This window comes from Giardia intestinalis, chromosome 5 (genome assembly GCF_000002435.2).
Source record: "Giardia intestinalis strain WB C6 chromosome 5, whole genome shotgun sequence".
NCBI lineage: Eukaryota > Fornicata > Diplomonadida > Hexamitidae > Giardia > Giardia duodenalis.
In genome coordinates this window covers 1,044,444-1,063,473 of record NC_051860.1, presented here as the reverse complement: position 1 = coordinate 1,063,473, position 19,030 = coordinate 1,044,444, and the positions used below count along the sequence as shown (strand labels likewise).

Here is a 19,030-nt window from a genome sequence, read left to right as displayed (position 1 = left end):
TTAGTGAGTCTGCTAGTACTTAGAGCCTTGGAAACGAGGCCGAGCGCATGCCTTTGGCCTCTCTCGTGGGTTTGTGGTGAGGAAGATGCCGTCCTTAACGTTGTGTATAGTGTTTGCTGCTTCATACTCCTGGATCTCGTAAGGGCCTGCAGAAACGTACGTGGGATGCGAGTGGTGAACGCATCCTCCCGGAATAAACTTGTCGCCGATTCCTTTACGTGACTCTCTGCCCGATATGTGCACATTTGAGCCAGTGGGTAGATCCATTGTGTTAGGGAACTGTCGAGGTCCCTTGTAATCTTCTGGAGTGCCTACTCGTTCGCTCTTGATTTTCCGTGAGTAGATGCTCGGGTCAAAAACATCATTCTTAGTCTTTCCTGCTTTGAAGGATCCTCCCTTGAAGTTGTGTGACCGATAGTTTGGGTGGTTTACGTTGTCATTGTACGGCTCCGGCTCCCATCTGTAAGGATTATCATAGAATGGCCTTCCGCTTGTCTTGAAAGGCATTGGATGCCCATACTTTTTATGGTTAAAGCCTCGTGACTCAGCACTTAAAGCCCGTCCGGTCTCACTTCCGTCTTTGTCCCCGTCTGGGACAAGTATGCCCCCTGGATACCCCTTCAGGCAGTACCGCAGATGAGGACCCTTATTTATGTCCCCCTCTGGCTTCGTCTTAATATTGGGATGGTGCCCCTTGATCCTGTCATCGGGCTTATTGACCATCTTGGCGTGATAGTAATCAGGCGTACAGGTCTCATCACACTTATGGGAATACAAGTTATTGTCCGGCCTGTCCTGGTGTGGATCAGGCCAGGTGATAGTCGTGTAGAGAGAAGCAGCTCCTGTAGAGACTTGGGGATTGGAGTTGGGGAGAAATGGTTGGCGGTTAGGGTTCTTCCCGGGCCGAAAGTCATGATTTGCGACGGTGTTCTTTGCCTCATATGGCTCGTTCTTTGAAAAAGGCTGGTATCCGGATAGGCCTATGTCTGTTCCCGTGCCCCGGCGCATAGCAGATGTCGTGAAGCTGCGGGGTCCCTTAAATGCCCGAGTGTTATAGTTTTGTTCCTCTGGCTCTAGGGACAGCGTCCCCTGTGGAGCATCACCCAGCATTGGCTGCGGTCCGAAGAACCCATAGCGTCGGCAGGACATTGGGCTAAATTTGGTTTTCAAGCAAAAATTCTAAGCCACCGCCCAAAACTATGCGCAAAGGCAGGCTAAGACCCAAGACTAAGCAGTCGTCTAGTGATGAATCAGACCCGCTAGTACTCAATGAGATGCTTAGCAATGATACTAAAACCAACGAGAAGACAAAGCGGCGCCTTCTGACCACTCAATACAAGGAGCGATTGATGAACAGTCAGTTTATTCTAGGGTGCAGGAATTCTATCCAGCACATAAGGGAATGCAATACGGTCTTCTCTGCCGCTCAGAGCTTCGATATATATCGCCTCACCATGTTCAAATCAGCCTACATAGCATATTTGGTGCTTATATTCCTACTGATAGGAATCAATATATGGGCACTTGTGTTGAGTACAAATGTGTTCTTCTCAAAGCAGACCTACGGAAGCTATTTCTGGATAGTTGAGCCCATGCACATCAGCTCCATAATTTTGCTTCTAATACTCACATTCTTTCTTTCTGGCCTTTACATCCGACAAGACGATTCTATCTCTGTAAAGATAGGGGCCGTCGTGTCCATCTTTGCTATCCACATATGCGTCGTCATGCTGTACATCCTTCAGAGCTTCAATACAAATATCGTTGTCAACACACGTGCCCGGATATTGAAGTATCTAATACTTACCCAGGTGATAATAACGTATACTGTTATCTTTGTGATAACGGTGATGTACTTCATCCTCGCAATAGTGAAGAAGTGATCAGGGTCGTTACCAATTACGTTAGTGCAATCGCGAGACGCGTCTCTTAAAAGTCAGCAAGATACTGCTCAAATCCCACGTCACTGTCTTCGTCGTTTGCACCATAGTTATTAATGTTGGTACTGGAGGCCGCGATTTGTGTGTTATCAGCTGCAGAAGCGATGCCCGACTCACCTAGGTTGAGTTCAGTCGTCTCCAGCTGGTTATGGGTTGCCAGCATGTTTCTTGTGGTTTCTGACCTGTCACCGAACCAGAACCCTGTGCTTCTAGTTGAAGGCGCTGCAGTGTTTGTTGAGAAGTGAAGCTCTCTGAACACATTAGTGACCGAGGACGTTGTTGGTACATACTCTACCTGGGTCGACTGCTTGCTATAAAGAGGGAGAGCAACTTTGAGTAGATGGAGCGGAACCGTGATCTTTCTATCGCTTAACTGTACTTGGCCTTCCCCCCTATCGTTGACAGATATCAGCATCCCTTGCTTTCCGGAGTACTGACGGTCTATGCACACAACTTGCTGACCAATATTCATTGTGTTTCTATTCCTTGATAACTTGCGGTTGTAGTTGTCTACGTGTCTTCCACTGACTAGGCTATCGCATGAGCGCGAGTCGACCGGGAAGATGTTCCTTTCCATGATATTCTTTGAGGGCTCAATGAACAATATCGACGGATTGTTGACGCTTATCTGGATTACCTCTCCTATCACACCCTTGTGCTCCTCTACTGTATCCCGAACACGCACAACGCTCTCTACGTTCATCATCCGCCCATCGTGGTCCTTTGGCATCGGAAGGTTGAACGGACGTTGAACTGCACTCAGCTCTTCCAACTCACATGTTCTTTCTTCACCGGAGGCAGTGACAATTACGACATTGGTATGTCCAATGAAGACCACAACAGCGTCCTCGTTGTTTCGCGTCTGAACCAGCCGTTTGTTCTTAATTATATCGCCGCTTACAAGCTTGTTCTCTGATAGCCCGTTCCAAGTTCCTGGGTGCACCCGCACCTCATCTGATGTTATCTCTTCTGTCATATCGTAGAAGGCACTAACGACGTCTTGGTCACCATCGGCGTCGTACCCTAATGTGCCTATGTACTCGTTGGATGTGTCCACCTTAATGCGGAGTAAAAGGTATCGCTGGTCTGCAGACCTTCCAACCTCTCTGATTTCCCCGGTTGTGTTCTCATATTTGCCCCTTTTAATCTGGACGTGATCGCCGATAGACACTAAGCGTATGAGATGGCTTCTCTGTATGGTATGCAGCACTCGTGTCGCGGGAGCTGCTCCCTGTGCGTTGTGCTGTCCTGAATCAGTGTCATCATTGATGCTTCGGGCCGGTAACCCAATGATTTCTACCTCATAGTGGGCGTCAGCCCCGTGGCCTGTCGACTTTGCTCTCACTATACCCTTCACGTTTGTAAGGTCCATTCCCCGCAGAGAATAATTGTGTATAATTACTTGTTCACCTGTGTACAAGGAGCTCTTCTTTTCGTTATCTATACGCTTCTGATTGGCAATGTTAACAAACTGTTTATCAACGTCTGATATCTGTGAAAGCGAAATCTCCTTCTTGGCCTTGAGATATCGCTCTTGAGATAGCGGCACCAGACCCTTTAATGGTATACCTTCTAGAAGTTCGTATCCATCTTGAAGAAGGACGATTTCGTTTTCCCTGGTGATACTAGTGACACTACTATATGTAGCTGACTCGCCCATACAGTCTTCAAATTCTTCCCTTGTTAGGCGCCTGGGAGGGTTTTCATTGGATGGACGCTCTCTACTGTGCAAAGAAAGAATGCGCGGGAGGACAGCGACAAGTGCCGTCTGGTTCTTGATCTCTAGCACGCAACAGCTATCTTTTCTGTATGCACGTTTACCATGCCTCAACTCATAAAAGCCTCCAACATTAATCTTCTCCGTCTTTATTTGATAATCAAGGATGTTGTAGCGGTTCATTAGGGGAACAAAGTACAGAGGTGGAGGGGGCTGCTTGTTCTTTCTGCGGGTAGTGCGTGCTTTAGTGAATGTTGTAGCTGTATATGGTCCCAGATACTCCATGAATTGAGCAAGGAAGGCCTCGCATGTCCGCAAGTCAGATACCTCGACATAGATACAACTGAGGTCGTTTGGATTGGTGAAAATGGATCGCACATCAAAGCTTGATACCCTGCCCAGGCCTACGTACTTATCTGGATTGTTTGCACGCACCTTTAGTTCGATCAAGCGGTGATGCATCTTGAGCAGGCAGATGAACTGCTTCCCACGCTTCACGGGAACTCTGTAGATGTGTGGATCAGTCTCCTCTATTCGCACGTGTCTCTGCTCTTCTGCATCCTGATAGTCGGCTTCGAGATGATATCTTCTACCAAACGCCGCCTGGTCCATACTATCATTGATCACTGCTCTATTATCCATCGCTCTATGTTCATTCACCTGTGCCAGATTGTCGGAGTTAGAATCATCGTCGCTGGTGATAATGCCACTATCTGACTCTGCCTCCTCTTCTGACAGCTCTTCCTCATCAGTTGAATACTTTGCGTCATCGTCGTAGCTATCAGAGGCCTCGCGGTCTTGAAAGTCTGTTGCGCGAAGCGGAGCAGCGTGGGATGTGCGCTTTGTCTGTGGCTCCAGACTTGCCATCCGCTTTTTAATTTATTTGCCTTAATTTACTTGTCTTTGGGCTGGCCTCGTCGGATCATTTACCGATAGGAAAGCCTACCTCTTCACAAACAGGGCAATTCTTGCTCTTAGTTATTAATGAGTTCCATGGTGCAGGGCGTGCATAACACCCACAGATTTGGCAAGCACGCGAGCTTGGAAGCATGTGTGTGTTGGGATTGATGACGTGACAGCCCGTAACCGCGCAAATTGGACTGACCTGGCGACAGTTGATGCATGAGCATGCCCCTATCCAAATTGGTTTTCCACAACCGAAAGGACAAGGCTCTCGTGGTAACTCTTGCGTTGTGGTAGTACTTTCGTCCATGGTCAGTTCTAGAATAAAGGCCCGCACTTCATCCGCCCTAGATTTGGACAAATACAAGTTGACGGGTACTTGAGCAGTCCACGGGATTCCACTGCCTGTTAAGTCTGATATGTCTATACGCTCTAAATTTCTCGAGTGGTTAGATATTTCTTCGTGAAGATCAATGAACTTATTGAGGAAAACGCAGCATTGGTTGAGGTACTGTGTTCGGGCTTCCATCACCTTAGCATTAGAGTTTCCGTTGGAGATCTCCACAAATTGCTTGCAGCTTTCGCCTGCGACGACAAAGCACCTGTCGACGGGCAGCAAGTCACAATAGCGCACGAGACTGGATGAAACTAAGACGATGTCTCGCATAGAAGAGATGGTCTTTGCTCCAATGAACAACTTGGCCAGCTGAATTATCAGGTGCGTTGCCTCGAAACAGCGAGACAGCTCCTGGTCACCGGGAATAAAGTTAACCTTATCTGTCTCTGCTGCTTTTGTGCCTCTGACAGTGTTCAAAAGCATGTTTCTGTAGCTTAACAAAATGCTCCGTAATCTACAAAAGATCCCGTCTCCGTGTGTCTCTTGTTTTGTTATGCGATTAACGTATTCGGACTCTACAAACGCCAAAGAGAGGACCCCTCTGCATACTAGCAGTAGCTGCTCCCTATTGCAGACGTCAGAGATAATTAGGCTTATAGTGCCCTTGCTTTCTGTCCCAGTTGTGACAGAAAGAGGCACGCCCTTGCTCAAGTATGCAACCGCAAGGGACATGACACGTTCATGAGGCGAGCCTATCTCCTCGAAATTGTGAATGGACGGCGAGATAATTGCTATATCTTCCACGATGCTTGAGTCCTGAATGTCATTGTTAAGCACCATTGACGCTAGCTCGGCACAACGATGAAGCACAACCTCGAATAGAACATCGCTACCACTGCGGGCCGCAGACATCAGCATTTTACGCAGGCCGGCGCTACTGCCTGCCTCCAGTATGGACCTGGCAGTCTGCACATCGCTTCCATGCTGCTTAGTCCTACCAGCAAGGCCGGATCCATCACCAAGATCTGCCTTTGCGCCAGGCTCAAAAGCACTTGCACTTGTGCCGAGCCCCGAGCGAAGCTTATCATGCTTTACATAAGACTCACTGAGGTTCTCCACTAGGACGCTATCTCCGTGTTCCTTGGCCACCCGAAGAGCATCTTGCCACATTTGGTTGCTTCGATAGATAGATATTATATCTTCTACAAGACCTAACTCAATGAATTCCGCCTCAGCCTCTCGCCACTTCCCTTCACTAGCTAGTACTCTCGCTTTGGATTCACGGATACTGCGCATGGCTCTTTCACGCTCAAAATTACTAGTCATCTCCATAGCTGCCTGCTGCGCATCTTCAAACTTTCCTGTATCAAGGTACATTCCAACTATTTCTTGGTGCTTTCCTGCTTTTGCGTAGAACTCCTCAGCCTCCTTTAGGCGCCCTTCTATTTCCAGCTTCCTTCCTCTGCGCCAGAAGAGATCACAGCGTACAGCTTCTGGATCTGGACAATATTCGCTAAGCTCTGTGCACACGTCCCACATACCCCTATCAGCTGCCTTGGTAAGAGTCGGCTCAATAATATTGAGCTGCTTAAGCTGCTGAATAAGAAGAGATCTGTTAGCATTAGAGCTAACCCACAAAAGGCAAACGTCAGTTAATGCGTCCATGTCCCCACAGCGCTTGCACAACCGAATAGCCTCTAAATACATAAATAGGTCGCAGTACATAGAGCTAGCTTCCAAGAGGACGTCTCTGCGCGCTTGTATCAAATGACTAGCCTGTGTCCGTAGCCGCGTGTAGCCGTCAGTCGCTGCACCCATGCCTCCAGAGGATCCACTCGATGATCCAGATAACCCATATAGCTCCATGCAAAGCTCCTCGAGTATCGTGGCGCAGCTCTTCTTATCTCCTTTCACTCTTTTAGCATCTGCAACCATGCGCAATATGTCAGGGTAATTAGAGAAGGAAGCCGCGTGTTCTTTAGCAAAGCTATATAGCTCGTCCCACATAGAGTTCCCTTGTAGAATATCCGCCACGTCCTCATACAGGCCAGCAAGCTTTAGAAGTTCGATCGCAGAATAAACTCCACGAATATGGGACAAGGACTCCATACGATTAAGGAAAGATTGGACATTCTGCTTTTCTGAGGATTCTCCGGAAGAGCTCGCGAACACCCCAGAGCTAGTTAGTGTCTTCGTTTTTTCTTGTACCGGATTGTTCGACGGAGCAGACCCGAGTGAAATAATTCTTTTAGCCTCGTGAACAAGGAGTTCTCTGTAGCTCTGCCGCGGAAGATTTGACCGTATAAACTGAATGGCCTCATCAAACTTCCCGGCACAGATGAACGCAGACAGCCCCAGTAAGGGTTGATCTGCCTTTAAAAGCCAAGTCGCTGCCCCTGCAGCGTCTCCGGAGATATATTTCATCTCGGCAAGTCTAAAGCAGAGATGAGCGTTAGTTTCTGCGGCCGGGATGTCCATAAGCAAGGATTCGACGAGCTTAAAGTTATTGGCACGAAAGGCGGATTCGACAGCCATTTCCTGGTTCATGCACTCAAGATAATGCTGCGTGGCCTTGTCGTATTGCCCCGTTTGAAAGAGCCACTCTGCCCACTCTCTCTCTATTGGCAAACATTCGTGAGGCAAATGCTGGCGTGCGAGTTCGAGTGCTTCATCAAAAGCATGTGACTTTCGAAACAGAGCTAGTGCACGCTCGTGATTCCTTCCGGAGCCAAGCGTGCATAAGACTGCTGCCTGACTATAGTGATGTGAATCCTCTAGCTTGCCGATGAGAAGTTCTATTATTGGAGCAAGAGATGGATCTGCAGATGATGTCATCGCCCGCTTAGCAAGCTCAAACGCACTCAAATAGGACCTATCTTGAATCAACAGATCTAGAGCCCCACGCACGTCTCCACGCTGGGCTAACAGCATGCCTGCAGTAGTCATCTGGCCTGAGTTGATGAGCCATTGAATTGCCTCAGTCCTAAGGGTGTTTATCATAGATTCCGGACATATTTTCTCTGCTCGACTATATAGATTCAACTCTTTATAAAGAGTGAGGACCTCATCAATCCGCCCACAGGACATCATCAAGCCATCATACTTGTCCAAGTCGGAGTTGAGCAGTGCTATCTGTGCCTGACAATAGAGATTCATACGATCGTGCGTCATTCCGGCCTCTCCGTCCTTTGCGTTCTGCACTCGCTCATGAATTTCTCTTGCGGTGATAGAGAGAGGCAGGTCACCCAGTGCCGCATAGCACCGACTGGCGACAATAAAATTGAATGAATCTAGAGCCACACTGCACAGCTTTTGCCACAGATTACGATTTGTCACGCGTGCGTTGTTATCCTGCAAAGCAGACAAGAGCTGGCAGGCCCCTAAAATATCATGCTTGTCGAGGAGTAGGTTGAACAGCAGAAGGTTAGTGTCCAGAGAAACACTTGTCTGTCTACCTGATGGAGTTGTCATGATAGCTTGCACAGAGATATTCTTGACATGTCCGGCTGTGATCTTGCTAAAGTTGTTAGGGTTGCTCTTTACGTAACTAAAAGACCAGCTTTCATTGTCCACAGGAACAGGGGGTTGAAGAATCTCTGGCGCATCCTCTATATCTGTGGGATTATACCATACATATAGTGGTGCGTCTGGAGACTCCTGGCCTACGATAACGTCGAAGGGGTCCGCCCACTGAACAACCCCATTACCAACACTTGTGCTTAATTGTGTAATGGAATAATCTGTGATATTAAGGATAGAGACTCCTCCGGATATGTCTCGAAGCAGAACTGCGTTGCCACTTGGACCAAAGAATAGCCAATCCACTGCTCTGGAGGTCTTTGTACGGAAAAGGACAACAATTGGGTCGGAAAAATCATCGCACATGTCCGGTGGCATTAGGTCGGTAACTAATACATCTGTGCGCTCTTCACCTAAACAAACAGTGCGGATCTTACTGATCCGGTTCAAGCTTCCTGCTGCATCTTCATAAATAGGATAGCAGCTAATGACAGAGGCATGCGGGGCCACACATCCCCGCATGGTTGCATAGATATCCACCTTATAAAAGGTACACCCAGGATCGGACTGTGTAGTCAAGTAGCAAACTGTAAATTCTCCTAATGTATTGGAGATCACCATTGTTCTACAAGCGCCTACATCAAAGAAGAATTTGTCTGTGAGGGAGGCATTGTAGCGAAACTCGTTAATAGTGTCGTCGTTTAAGGAATAAATAACAATCGAAGAGTCTCCAATGCCAAGTAAATATATGTTGGTAGACTTATAACCGGATGGATTCTGAACAAAAGAAGTGAAGTCGTGCTTAGGGAAGGCTTTCACTGTCCTCAGTTCAGAAGACATAGAGGCATGAAGGTCTATGGATCCTGCAGCAAAGCGCTTTGAACCATTAAAGCGTGGTATATTAATTGTGGCACGATTGGGTGCACTATTGACAACCTCTGCACCACAGTAGCGGTAGCTTCCAATAGTTGGGGTGAAGTTGTCCACGCTACCCAGAGAAGTCCCCACAGTCAGAACAGAGACGTCTGGGCGCCATGCAATACTGGTTATTTGAGGAAGGAAGCCTTTGCCGGAGTCCTGGTAGACAGTCACTGCAGAAGACGAAGCTTCATACGAGACCGTGACCGGCTGAGAGTTGACTAGTGTAAGAAAATGAAGTCCACTAGCGTTGGCAACAATGCATCCTCCTCCCGAAGGGCTCGCTGTTGACGCAGTGAAAGGAATGTTCTGTGGAGTCTTGATATTACACACACAAAGCGCAGCAGACGTCTCCACTGCATAGACTGTGACCTTGCACATTACATCTGCTAGTACAAGGTAGTGTCGCCCATGAGACGTCTTTTGGGCAATCATGCAGGCAGTAGTTACGGCTTTCGAGTGTCGTGCAGCAGCTCTGAGCTGTTGGGTCTTTATATCCACATAGACAGCTAGGCCTGATTCTGCAACTGCCACAAAGCATTGAGGCATGGATGGAATGGGCAGTATCTTGATGATGGGGCTGGACATTGGCGAAAGAGGTGTAGCCTGGTTGTCAGCGGTCGTTGTCTTGGAAGACGCTAACGAGGCGAAGCATGCAGATGAGACAAATGCTTGAATTGACTTGGACTGAAAGGAATAAAGGTATAAGTTGCCAGATGCTGTGCCGAAAATAATTGGAGATAACTCTGAGGTAGCTTCACTAAGAGGCCAAGAAACCGCTGTGACTGCATCGTCCATAGGTATGCGCGCTACGATAGACTTTTTGTCTGTCCAGAGCTGACCTAATCGGAAGATATAGGCTACTTTATCTGACTGGCCAACGACGAACAGCGTAGAACAAGGAGAAAAGGTCCCACACAGAGGAATGAAGTCTTTGTTGCTGGACTTTACTTCTGTGCTTCTGAGTCCGATCTTATCCTGGCGCTCACCCTGATCGTTGAACAGGTAAAGCGAATGATCAGCCGTCAGCACCCCCAATTTCTGTGAGTTGGGGCTCCAATCTATGCCCATGACGATCTTTTCCCCGGTTGATTGGGGGTAGAGGTTCCTGGAATAGGACAAAATCATTTTTTAATCGGAGTTTAGCTGAGTAGATGAACCCTGCTCTGCACTGGTCTCTACGGCCACTGCCAACCGTTGCCAGAGCCTTTCAGTTTGTCCTGGACAATATTAGTAACAGACTTCTTGAAATTGCCGGCTCCACAGAGTATAAGGCAACCATGCATGCCATTAGGTGTTTGGTAGAAAATGCTATTGACGTCCTTAGAGGTGCCAGCGACACAGATATTCTTGTTCATTCCTCAATTCTTAACTCCGTTATTGTATGCGTCCTGAAACACCTTTTCTTAAACCCTTCCAATCTGGAGTTGTATACTTCCTCTCATTTTGACCTCTGCTGCCAAAAGCTTAATGAACTACGGGCACAGTACTTCACAGAGCTCCTAGGTGCTTCCAGCATGCAGCTCGCTTGGGCACGCCTTTTCCCCATCGTGAAAGACTCCCTGATGATACTAAGACAACCAAAGTATGAGAACCATGCTTCTACGCACATTCTAACTGGGGCATTATTTCTTAATCCTCTGCACTTTCCCCTGGAAGACCTACTCTCTGTACTCTATAGCCGTAAACCTGCAAGTTTCGTTGTTGCCAACTTAATACTACATCTGCCCATCTTTGCCAGACTTTCATTTGTCAAACCAACTGTACATCTATGGGGAGCAGACACTGTTTCTAAGAGGTTAGCTAGATTCAAGCTCTTTGCCAGCGCATTACATTGGCTATGTAGGCCATCACATATTATTCTTCTCTTTGTTAACAGAAGTCGGAAAGACTCTCTTTTACCACAGTTTGCGATGGCGTTAGAGGATATAGGCGCTAGCTACTTTGCTTACTTGCGATTTACATGTGGCTGGAGTACACAAGTGTCGTCTATTCCTCTGTGCACTTCTTATTCCACGTCCTCCTTAGATACAGTTATCAGGATGCTTAGCGAATATCCTGTCCTCAACGATCCAGACGAGTACATCATATTATGTGAGCTACTCTTATCCACTGGAATGCAAGCATATGCAAAGCTTTTCGGTCTAGACACAGAAGGCTCAGTGCCTCGCTCCATAACAAGTTCATATGTAATAAGAAAACTGATTGTACGATTGCGGTCTGCATTGACTGAGAGTTGTTACGACGTTGCAAATGCAATCTCTGCTCAAACCTTAATAGAACACTTGATTTCTGCATCTACTAAGTCAAAAGATCAACTTATAAGTCCAGTAATAACAATTGTTTGCCTTTCCCTAGTAACTTGTTACTTCAACCTTTCAGCCAAGACTGCTCTGGATTCGTTTGCGCTATCTCGGGATTCAAACAAAAGCATAGTGAAGGCAATCTTCCAGTTCGAGACTCTCATTCTAGTTGCCCTACATGGGTGCATATCGGACGCGTTCTGTAACCTCAACGAACAGGGAAGATGGCTTGAACTTTATCCTATTCTGGACAGTAGCATATGCTGTATGCAAATCCCTGAGGAAATAAAGATCCCAATTCATAGGATATTAGGGCTGCCGCTGTCCCGTCCAATAGCTGAGCTTTTTAGAAGCATGGCTACTCCATCTTCTAAGCAATCAAAGCTGAAAACGACCAAAGGAAAGTCCCGAATGCCCGCACTATGTACTCACGAATGTAGGTTTATTGTGATGGTTCAGGGCACGGAGCGCGAGCTGTCTCTCTTTGAACTGTTAGTTTGGGACCTGCATCATCTGGAGCTGTCACAGTTAATAGGCCACATACAGCATCTCTGGAATTATGACTGGAGCGAGGCAGAGAAGAAGTTACGGATCGTGATGCAAACGCTCCATCGGACGTTCTGCGTAAGTGGTAACATGGTGCAGCTGAGCTCACAAAGCAAGACACTAGACAGCAGTAAAAACACATCTCAGTACATGAGTAAGGTCAGGACTATGTCCCGAAACCAAACAGAACTAGTTGCAAGGGCAGAGCTAGTGTATACAATGAAGCGCATCGGCTCCATTCAGCTCACAGATGTGTTACAGATTTATAGGTATATTGGTGACAACAACCATAGTGCCGCCCTATCACGTCTAGAGCCAGATGCGATAAACCACTTAGTGGCATGGGGAGTTGAGAACGGGTATTTTAAAATATCTGGCCACAATCCCCAAATGCTTTACTATATAAATTGAAATTAAGATACAAAATTAATTGCAATAAATAATTTGAATAATATTGACTAAAGAGAGAGACAAAGAACCAGATGAGGAATCAGTGGCTGCCGGCACCAAATCACTCACACAGCTGCTGGAGACGCTGACTGAGGCGTGATCATTTTGATGACTTTGCATGGCCGTAGAGCAGATACTTAAATTATGAGAAAAATTAAGCAATGACCACCCAGACCTACACACCCAATGAGGAAAAAAGAGTCTATGCGGGGACAACCATGTTGATGATCGGTAGCTGCATAGGTGCATCCCTCCTGGCCTTGGGAAATCGCTTCAGTAATCTTGGATGGCCACTCTCAACGGTATACATGACCCTCGCGGTTATATTTTCTTTCTGGGGATACCGGCAAATAATTGATGCATGCACCTACACCAGATACAGCACTATTCGTAGTCTTCTCATAGTCACGTGGAATAAGGTCATAGCGGAAATAGTAGGCTATGCGACCATGTTCTTGATATTCGGTTTTCTCGTAGCATACTGTGTTATATCCAGTGACTACATTCACAGTATCTATAACTTCTTTTCAAAGACTCCGGCCTGCAATCAGCCGGCGGCATATGATGAGGGCCTCTGCAACGAGTACATCAAGTGTGTGGCTGCTTCCAACAAGGTAGATAAAATAATACGCGCTATTGTGGGTGGCGGAGCATTCATGCTCCTTTCGTTCGTCAGTAGCGTCGGCATTCTTTCGTTGATCTCTAGTCTTTCCCTTATATTAGTTGTCTTTTCGATAAGTGTCATCCTTGGGCGATGCATTGAGGCGTTGATCAAAGGAAAGCTTGCGCATGACAGTGGCGGCTGGACAAGACGGGAGCCGCCCATTCCCTATAAGCCCGATGTTTGGTCTGTACTGATAGACTTTCCATCTTATTTCTCTCTGTATACACTTATACCCACAATCCCGTCTCTCTATGCAGAGATGAAGGGATCTATTAGCGAAAAAACGAAGATTATACATCGGACGTCAATATATGCCACTGTTGTCCTCATCACAATATACATGTTGTTAGCGTATGTGACATCTGCCACATTCTATGGTTCCAATCAAGAGAACTATAGACAAGATAACATCCTGAATAACTTCAGTGATAACGACAAGCTGGTTCTCTCCGTGCGCATATTGTACGTGTTGGTTATCTTTACTGCATTTGTCTGCTGTCTCTTCCCGTGCCGTGCCATTCTTCTTGATATCGTCAAGGCAGATCGGACAACGAAGCGTGGGAAAGTTTTGTTTTTTGTCACAGGAATCATCATTGTGTTACTTCTCACTATTCTGGCCATCTTTGTCCCGTCAATAACCCTTGTGTTCGATATTATCACGTCACTATTTGGATTTGTCTTGTATCTGGGTCTTCCAATTCTTGTGGGGTTGAAGATACCCGTCCTGAAGGCTAGACGCGAATACATGGAAGCTACGCGCGCAGCCATGCATAGAAAAGATCCAGACACAGAGATGAAGCAAACAAACGCCATGGAAGCCAAAATACGCGACCGGACTAACTCTATAACTGCCTTTCTTAGCGTGTTTGGGCCTGGAGCCACCGAACGGGTCCGTCAGGCGAGTGAATCTATTGTCAGGCGCATGAGTATGACCAGCGACCGCCTATCCATCGGTGGAAGGGCTGATAGGGCATCGTCCAGCAGTGGTCGTAGGCTTTCTTCCTATCGACACTCTCACATCCCATTCAAAGGAGTTCCCTCGACGATACCAGAAGCCAGTGATTTAAGCAAGATTGAGACACCCCCTTTAAACAACGTCTCGTTAGAATCTGAACACGCAAGACAACAATCTCGTCTTCAGACGATTCCTGAGACATACGAGCATGACAGAAACCGTGTCCAAGAGGTCACTGAGCCAGACACAGAGGAAGAGGAGACAACTCACAACATCTCTACACGTGTTGTGACAGAACAGGTTGCAATCGACCATAGCCATACGATATCAGACGAGGTGCTTTTGGAAGGATTTACTCCTCCGAAAGTTTCACTAAAGAGGCAAATCATCTTGTGGACCATCACTTCACTCTTCATTATTACAAACAGCACCTCTTTCGTCATGACTATCATAAAGATCTTTTCGCCCAAGGGCAACACAGGAGTCTGCCCGAAATAGAACTAAAAGGAACTACGCGACCTTAGAGTAAATAGAATCGTACCCTACCTCACCCTTGCTGTCAAGCCTGTCTTGCTCGAGGAAGCATGCAAAGAGAAAGTTGATAGCGGTAGAGATACTGGCAGACTCCAGTGCAAAGTCCTTGGACAAATGCTGAAGAACTCGTGCAACGATGGAGGGCTGCACGCCTGCACAGCTAACCAAATTCAAGAGCTCTGAGAGACTCACAACGTCCCCCGTGTCCAGTTGAAGATAAGGAATTATATTCGTATGGTGCTGATGAAGGAAGAGCACCCGTAAATTCCACGTATTAGCAATCACCAGAGAGAAGATTAAATAGATATCCGTTGCATCGAGTCTACCGTTTTGATAAAGGTCGAAGGTGTGGAAAAGCTGTATTGCTTGGTGTTCAGAAAGCTCGCAAAATTCAGCCAATAAGGCCATGAAGCGCATAAGGCCGACTCGTCCGTCCCGCCCGCAACACTTCTTGTACCACTCTTGGAATTTTCCAATGGAGTACTGCTTGTGGAAGAGCTGGTAGTTTTCAGAACAAGAGCGCGCCTTAAGATTGTCTACCTGAAGCACGTGCCGAAAAAACAGCTCGCTTTGAAATAACATTGTGAGTTTAAAAGCACAGTCTCATGCCAAAACATCATGAAATTTTGAAGCCTTGTTGTAATGGCAAATAGAATCAATAAGCCTTCCCTCCACCAGCCCGTCCGGCAGACACAGTACAATTTGCCAGGAACGTCAGTTGGCTTTGAGGTGCACACCTACAACGTAACGGGAGGTGTCCTGCCTCCCATCATTAAGCCCACTAAGAAGAGGCGTAGCAAGCTAGAGACATCTCCATTTATTATCTCTGCAGAGGAGGCAGATTCCTACCTGGAGAAGATGGCCAAGGTCCGCATTGATACCGAGTTTTCATTTCAAAGAGACATGTGCCTTAGTGAGGATCTGCAAGCGATACAACAGCGTAGCAGACTGTCCACTTTATTACGCGATAGAGATCAATATGACTATGTTCTAAAAGCCAGAGCTTCCCACTATGCAGGCACGCACCATAGATTGTCAGTCAGCGGACCGGCCTCCAGTCGAATACAAATAGTGGACCCCTTAGTTTTGTCAAAAGACCCTATTGTTGTGTTGGCGGCTCAGGCTACTGCTCCACCAAAGCCAGAGACAGGATCTTTCTTGCTTCATTTTCACTCTACGCCAACGGAGCCAGACTTTGAGCATCGGAGTGTATCTCTCGGCGACTCGAACCATATCGTCTCTCAAATAAATGATCAGAGCAACGCCTCAACCAGTCAACTGCGCTTAAGTGCACTCGATAATCCACAATCTGCTCTTCATAGCAACGAATCGGAGGGCAGGTGCTCTTCTGCTGTTTTCCACGACCTCCCAAAGTTGTCCATACACCAAAGCCCTGCGGCCTCTATAAGGATAGGAGATACAGCTGTATCCATCTCTGACATTGTAGCTGACGCACAAGAGCTAAAGGCTGCACAACTAGTCAGCCCAACGCATGTATGCTCTCAACAGCTTCGTACACCCGATCAGCTTGTAGATCTTGATATACTATCCTACAATCCTAACGACGTGCGGGATCAAATGTTATCCCATTCTCAGTTGCAAGTCAGTAAGGAAGTTATAGACAGTAGTACCCAGTATGCGTTAGAGCAGCAGCGGAGGGACCCTGATCCCCTAGTCGTCAGAGGGTCTTCGGTTCTAGACAAGGACAGAGCTGAAGATGAAGCTCTGACGCATAATAGACAGCGACACAAACAAGTGATAAACATATTTACGCGACAGTTGAGGAACGAGCTTGCTGGAAAAGCCAAGTCAGGAGAAGCGGCACAGATAGGCGGTTATCTGCTACATAGTCTCGACAAGACTATCAGCACTGATCAACTCAAACAAGAAGCTGCAAGCCAGAGACTCCTAGTTCTTGGCCCTGTTACAGCTCTGTCTCAAGTACCCGCTATTCGGCCTCTTCCACCCGCCTCTCGTGCATCCTCTTCGCTTATCTACAGATCCAAATCCAACCCTGCTGTAAGTAAGCATTCTGCATTTATTTGGCACAGTGATTACAAGAAGTAAGATTAGTTAGTCTAGCACAACGTTAATGTAAAGCTTGTCCGTACTTTTGTACAGTTCATCCGACTCCGTGAGGTGATTATAGCCATCTGCAGAGGGCTCCCGCAAGATGAGGCCCGATGTGCAGAGGCGTGAAATTGCCCTTTCTATCAAGTTAAGACTTGGAGGTTCGTTAGTACACAAGGGCTGTTGAATTCCAAGGCCACCATGTCCTAGCTCTATGATGCTTCCGATGGTAGTGTTGTCTCGGGCAGTGGTTTTTAGTATAGCATGTTCTAGTTTTGTTAATTCAGTGGCGCACAAAGCGCTCTCACTGAGGTCAGCGCAGGTTATTTGATCAACTATTCGTAAAGGGATAGTGGTTAGCCCCTCTGCCACAGTACGAGCAATCGTTCTAAAGGTGAATTGCAAGGCTGTTCGTATATCTCCTCCGCGGTGCAAAACTCTTCCGACCAAGAGCTTCAGAACGGCGTCGTTTTGGAAAAGTTGATTCACCTCTGTATACTCAGCCGAGAGCTCCTGTATACGCGCCTTAATAATGGAGGTGAAGGTTTCAGGGCTGTACGCGGGGAACTCCAACTTGGTGATCCCGGAAAGGCGTGAGGCTATCCTGTCAGTGTAGGGAAAGTACAGGGAATTGGCTATTGACACAAAGAGCAGTGGGTGCGGTGCCGTAAGTAGCGTGTTGTACAGAAAGTAAAAGATCTGGTCATTTTTAGACTGAAGATGGTCAACCTCGTCGATAACGATGAGAGTGTTTCGCTTTGTCTGCGGTTGCCGTTGGAAGTGGGCCTCGAGGGCTTTCTTGGCGCGCAGGGGAGCCATTCGGCGAGACTGGGAGAAGATTCTACAGTGGAGCTCCTGGTAGACCTGTTCCGGACGAGCCAGCAAGGCTGCGTTAATCCAGATTTGCAGGGCACCCTGGAGGGACGGGGAGAGCCTGCAGACGTGGCGCAGACAGAGGGTCTTGCCCGTCCCGGGGTTTCCCGAGAGGAAAAGGCCGTGGGCGGTGCCATCGGCGAAGCCCAGAGAGAGAACGTCAGCCAGGACGGAGAGCTCGGCGTCGCGACCGACGACGGCGACGGGCCGATGGGCGAGCCCAAAGGCGGCAGCGGCGGCGCGGAGCATGACAAAGTGCCTGTGGTGAGGCTTGAACTCACGACCTATAGCTTATGAGACTATCGCTCTGCCGACTGAGCTACACAGACGCGCGGCGCGCCACTTAGGAAGCACTGGTTATAGATTCTCATTGGCGCTGGCTCATTCACTCCCAACTCGGACGCGTTGGTCCCGGAACAGCCGCACAAGCGCATACGCCGCCAGGTGCATGCCGCTCTGGATCGTACGCAAGTCCGCCGCATACTGCGACAGGAGGCTCGTGTCGATCTCGGTAATGGACTTTGCGAAATCAAAGAGCCCCGTTTTCTTGAGCTTCGCCACAAATGCTCCCCTTGTGATCTGATAGTGCGTCGCCCGCTGAAGCAGGGCGGTAATACTAGAGTGCAGGTTGCCACACTGCGTTGTGGCCTGGTCGATGATACTCTCGCTCTCCAAGCGAAACTCGTCTCGCGTCCCAAGATAGACGAGGTTAAACATAATGCGCGCAATGAGTCGCTGGACAGCGTTCATTTCGCTCGTCAAAAGAGTTTGGGTTTCAATGATGGTGACCGGACAAATAGAGAGCTCCTTGACCAGGCCCTTTGTGTCACCAGCCGGGTTTTCTGCTGTAGGGTACGCACTCTTCAGGAGCGTAGCAACGTTGGCAGAGAACTCGGTAATGTATGCGGGCTGCAGATAGGGGCTTGTCTCCAAGAGAGTCTGAATACGACTTATCTTCGCAGGTATGCTTACAAAGACGTCCTCCTCGAAACGTACTTGTAACGCCATCAGTCTCTTCTGAACCTGGGATGCAAGCTCCTCGGAATCTTGTCGTTGAGACATTTTTTATGGTGGAGGCTATCTCCACGAGGTTTACCAAGCCACCAACACTACAATAGGAGCAGATAGTTTTTCTTCAGGTACCATATGTAAATTGCAACAACGTTAGTAGTCTTGATGCTCTGAAGACGACCATACCGGTTTGCTCTGCTAACTTAGTAGTGAGGGGCGCTGCTCCTTACAGAAGATCGTCTTATTACAGTTGCATGCTAAAATTCTGCTCCTTAAACAGTTAAGACTTA

At 47.7% G+C, this 19,030-nt stretch overlaps 10 protein-coding genes and 1 non-coding gene across 11 annotated transcripts; 4 read left to right on the top strand and 7 right to left on the bottom strand.

Annotated features, from left to right (window-relative positions):
* Window positions 1-12: 12 nt before the first annotated feature.
* GL50803_0014198 (uncharacterized protein) lies at window positions 13-1,149 on the bottom strand (the record flags this gene model as incomplete). Its single annotated transcript, XM_038045748.1, has 1 exon — window positions 13-1,149. One exon carries the CDS (start codon window positions 1,147-1,149, stop codon window positions 13-15), a length of 1,137 nt encoding a protein of 378 aa, XP_037902174.1.
* A 50-nt stretch (window positions 1,150-1,199) lies between these two features.
* Window positions 1,200-1,883, top strand: GL50803_006423 (uncharacterized protein; the record flags this gene model as incomplete). Its single annotated transcript, XM_001706709.1, has 1 exon — window positions 1,200-1,883. One exon carries the CDS (start codon window positions 1,200-1,202, stop codon window positions 1,881-1,883), a length of 684 nt encoding a protein of 227 aa, XP_001706761.1.
* Window positions 1,884-1,929: 46 nt separating this feature from the next.
* GL50803_006422 (uncharacterized protein) lies at window positions 1,930-4,524 on the bottom strand (the record flags this gene model as incomplete). The annotated part of the gene is made up of 1 exon (XM_001706710.1): window positions 1,930-4,524. The coding sequence occupies one exon, from the start codon at window positions 4,522-4,524 to the stop codon at window positions 1,930-1,932; it is 2,595 nt and encodes an 864-aa protein (XP_001706762.1).
* Window positions 4,525-4,579: 55 nt separating this feature from the next.
* GL50803_0017105 (Intraflagellar transport protein IFT172) lies at window positions 4,580-10,462 on the bottom strand (the record flags this gene model as incomplete). The annotated part of the gene is made up of 1 exon (XM_001706711.1): window positions 4,580-10,462. One exon carries the CDS (start codon window positions 10,460-10,462, stop codon window positions 4,580-4,582), a length of 5,883 nt encoding a protein of 1,960 aa, XP_001706763.1.
* Window positions 10,463-10,488: 26 nt separating this feature from the next.
* Window positions 10,489-12,594, top strand: GL50803_003647 (uncharacterized protein; the record flags this gene model as incomplete). Its single annotated transcript, XM_038046081.1, has 1 exon — window positions 10,489-12,594. The coding sequence occupies one exon, from the start codon at window positions 10,489-10,491 to the stop codon at window positions 12,592-12,594; it is 2,106 nt and encodes a 701-aa protein (XP_037902173.1).
* Window positions 12,595-12,794: 200 nt separating this feature from the next.
* Window positions 12,795-14,750, top strand: GL50803_00102051 (Amino acid transporter family; the record flags this gene model as incomplete). The annotated part of the gene is made up of 1 exon (XM_001706714.1): window positions 12,795-14,750. One exon carries the CDS (start codon window positions 12,795-12,797, stop codon window positions 14,748-14,750), a length of 1,956 nt encoding a protein of 651 aa, XP_001706766.1.
* A 12-nt stretch (window positions 14,751-14,762) lies between these two features.
* On the bottom strand, window positions 14,763-15,368 carry GL50803_0017104 (uncharacterized protein; the record flags this gene model as incomplete). Its single annotated transcript, XM_001706717.1, has 1 exon — window positions 14,763-15,368. One exon carries the CDS (start codon window positions 15,366-15,368, stop codon window positions 14,763-14,765), a length of 606 nt encoding a protein of 201 aa, XP_001706769.1.
* Window positions 15,369-15,428: 60 nt separating this feature from the next.
* On the top strand, window positions 15,429-16,853 carry GL50803_002461 (uncharacterized protein; the record flags this gene model as incomplete). Its single annotated transcript, XM_038045986.1, has 1 exon — window positions 15,429-16,853. One exon carries the CDS (start codon window positions 15,429-15,431, stop codon window positions 16,851-16,853), a length of 1,425 nt encoding a protein of 474 aa, XP_037902172.1.
* A 6-nt stretch (window positions 16,854-16,859) lies between these two features.
* GL50803_0017103 (Orc1/CDC6) lies at window positions 16,860-17,978 on the bottom strand (the record flags this gene model as incomplete). The annotated part of the gene is made up of 1 exon (XM_001706720.1): window positions 16,860-17,978. The coding sequence occupies one exon, from the start codon at window positions 17,976-17,978 to the stop codon at window positions 16,860-16,862; it is 1,119 nt and encodes a 372-aa protein (XP_001706772.1).
* A 7-nt stretch (window positions 17,979-17,985) lies between these two features.
* Window positions 17,986-18,058, bottom strand: GL50803_00t0034. The gene has a single exon. It is a non-coding gene; the product is annotated as a tRNA-Met (tRNA).
* Window positions 18,059-18,110: 52 nt separating this feature from the next.
* Window positions 18,111-18,791, bottom strand: GL50803_0017102 (uncharacterized protein; the record flags this gene model as incomplete). Its single annotated transcript, XM_001706723.1, has 1 exon — window positions 18,111-18,791. The coding sequence occupies one exon, from the start codon at window positions 18,789-18,791 to the stop codon at window positions 18,111-18,113; it is 681 nt and encodes a 226-aa protein (XP_001706775.1).
* Between the last annotated feature and the right edge of the window lie 239 nt (window positions 18,792-19,030).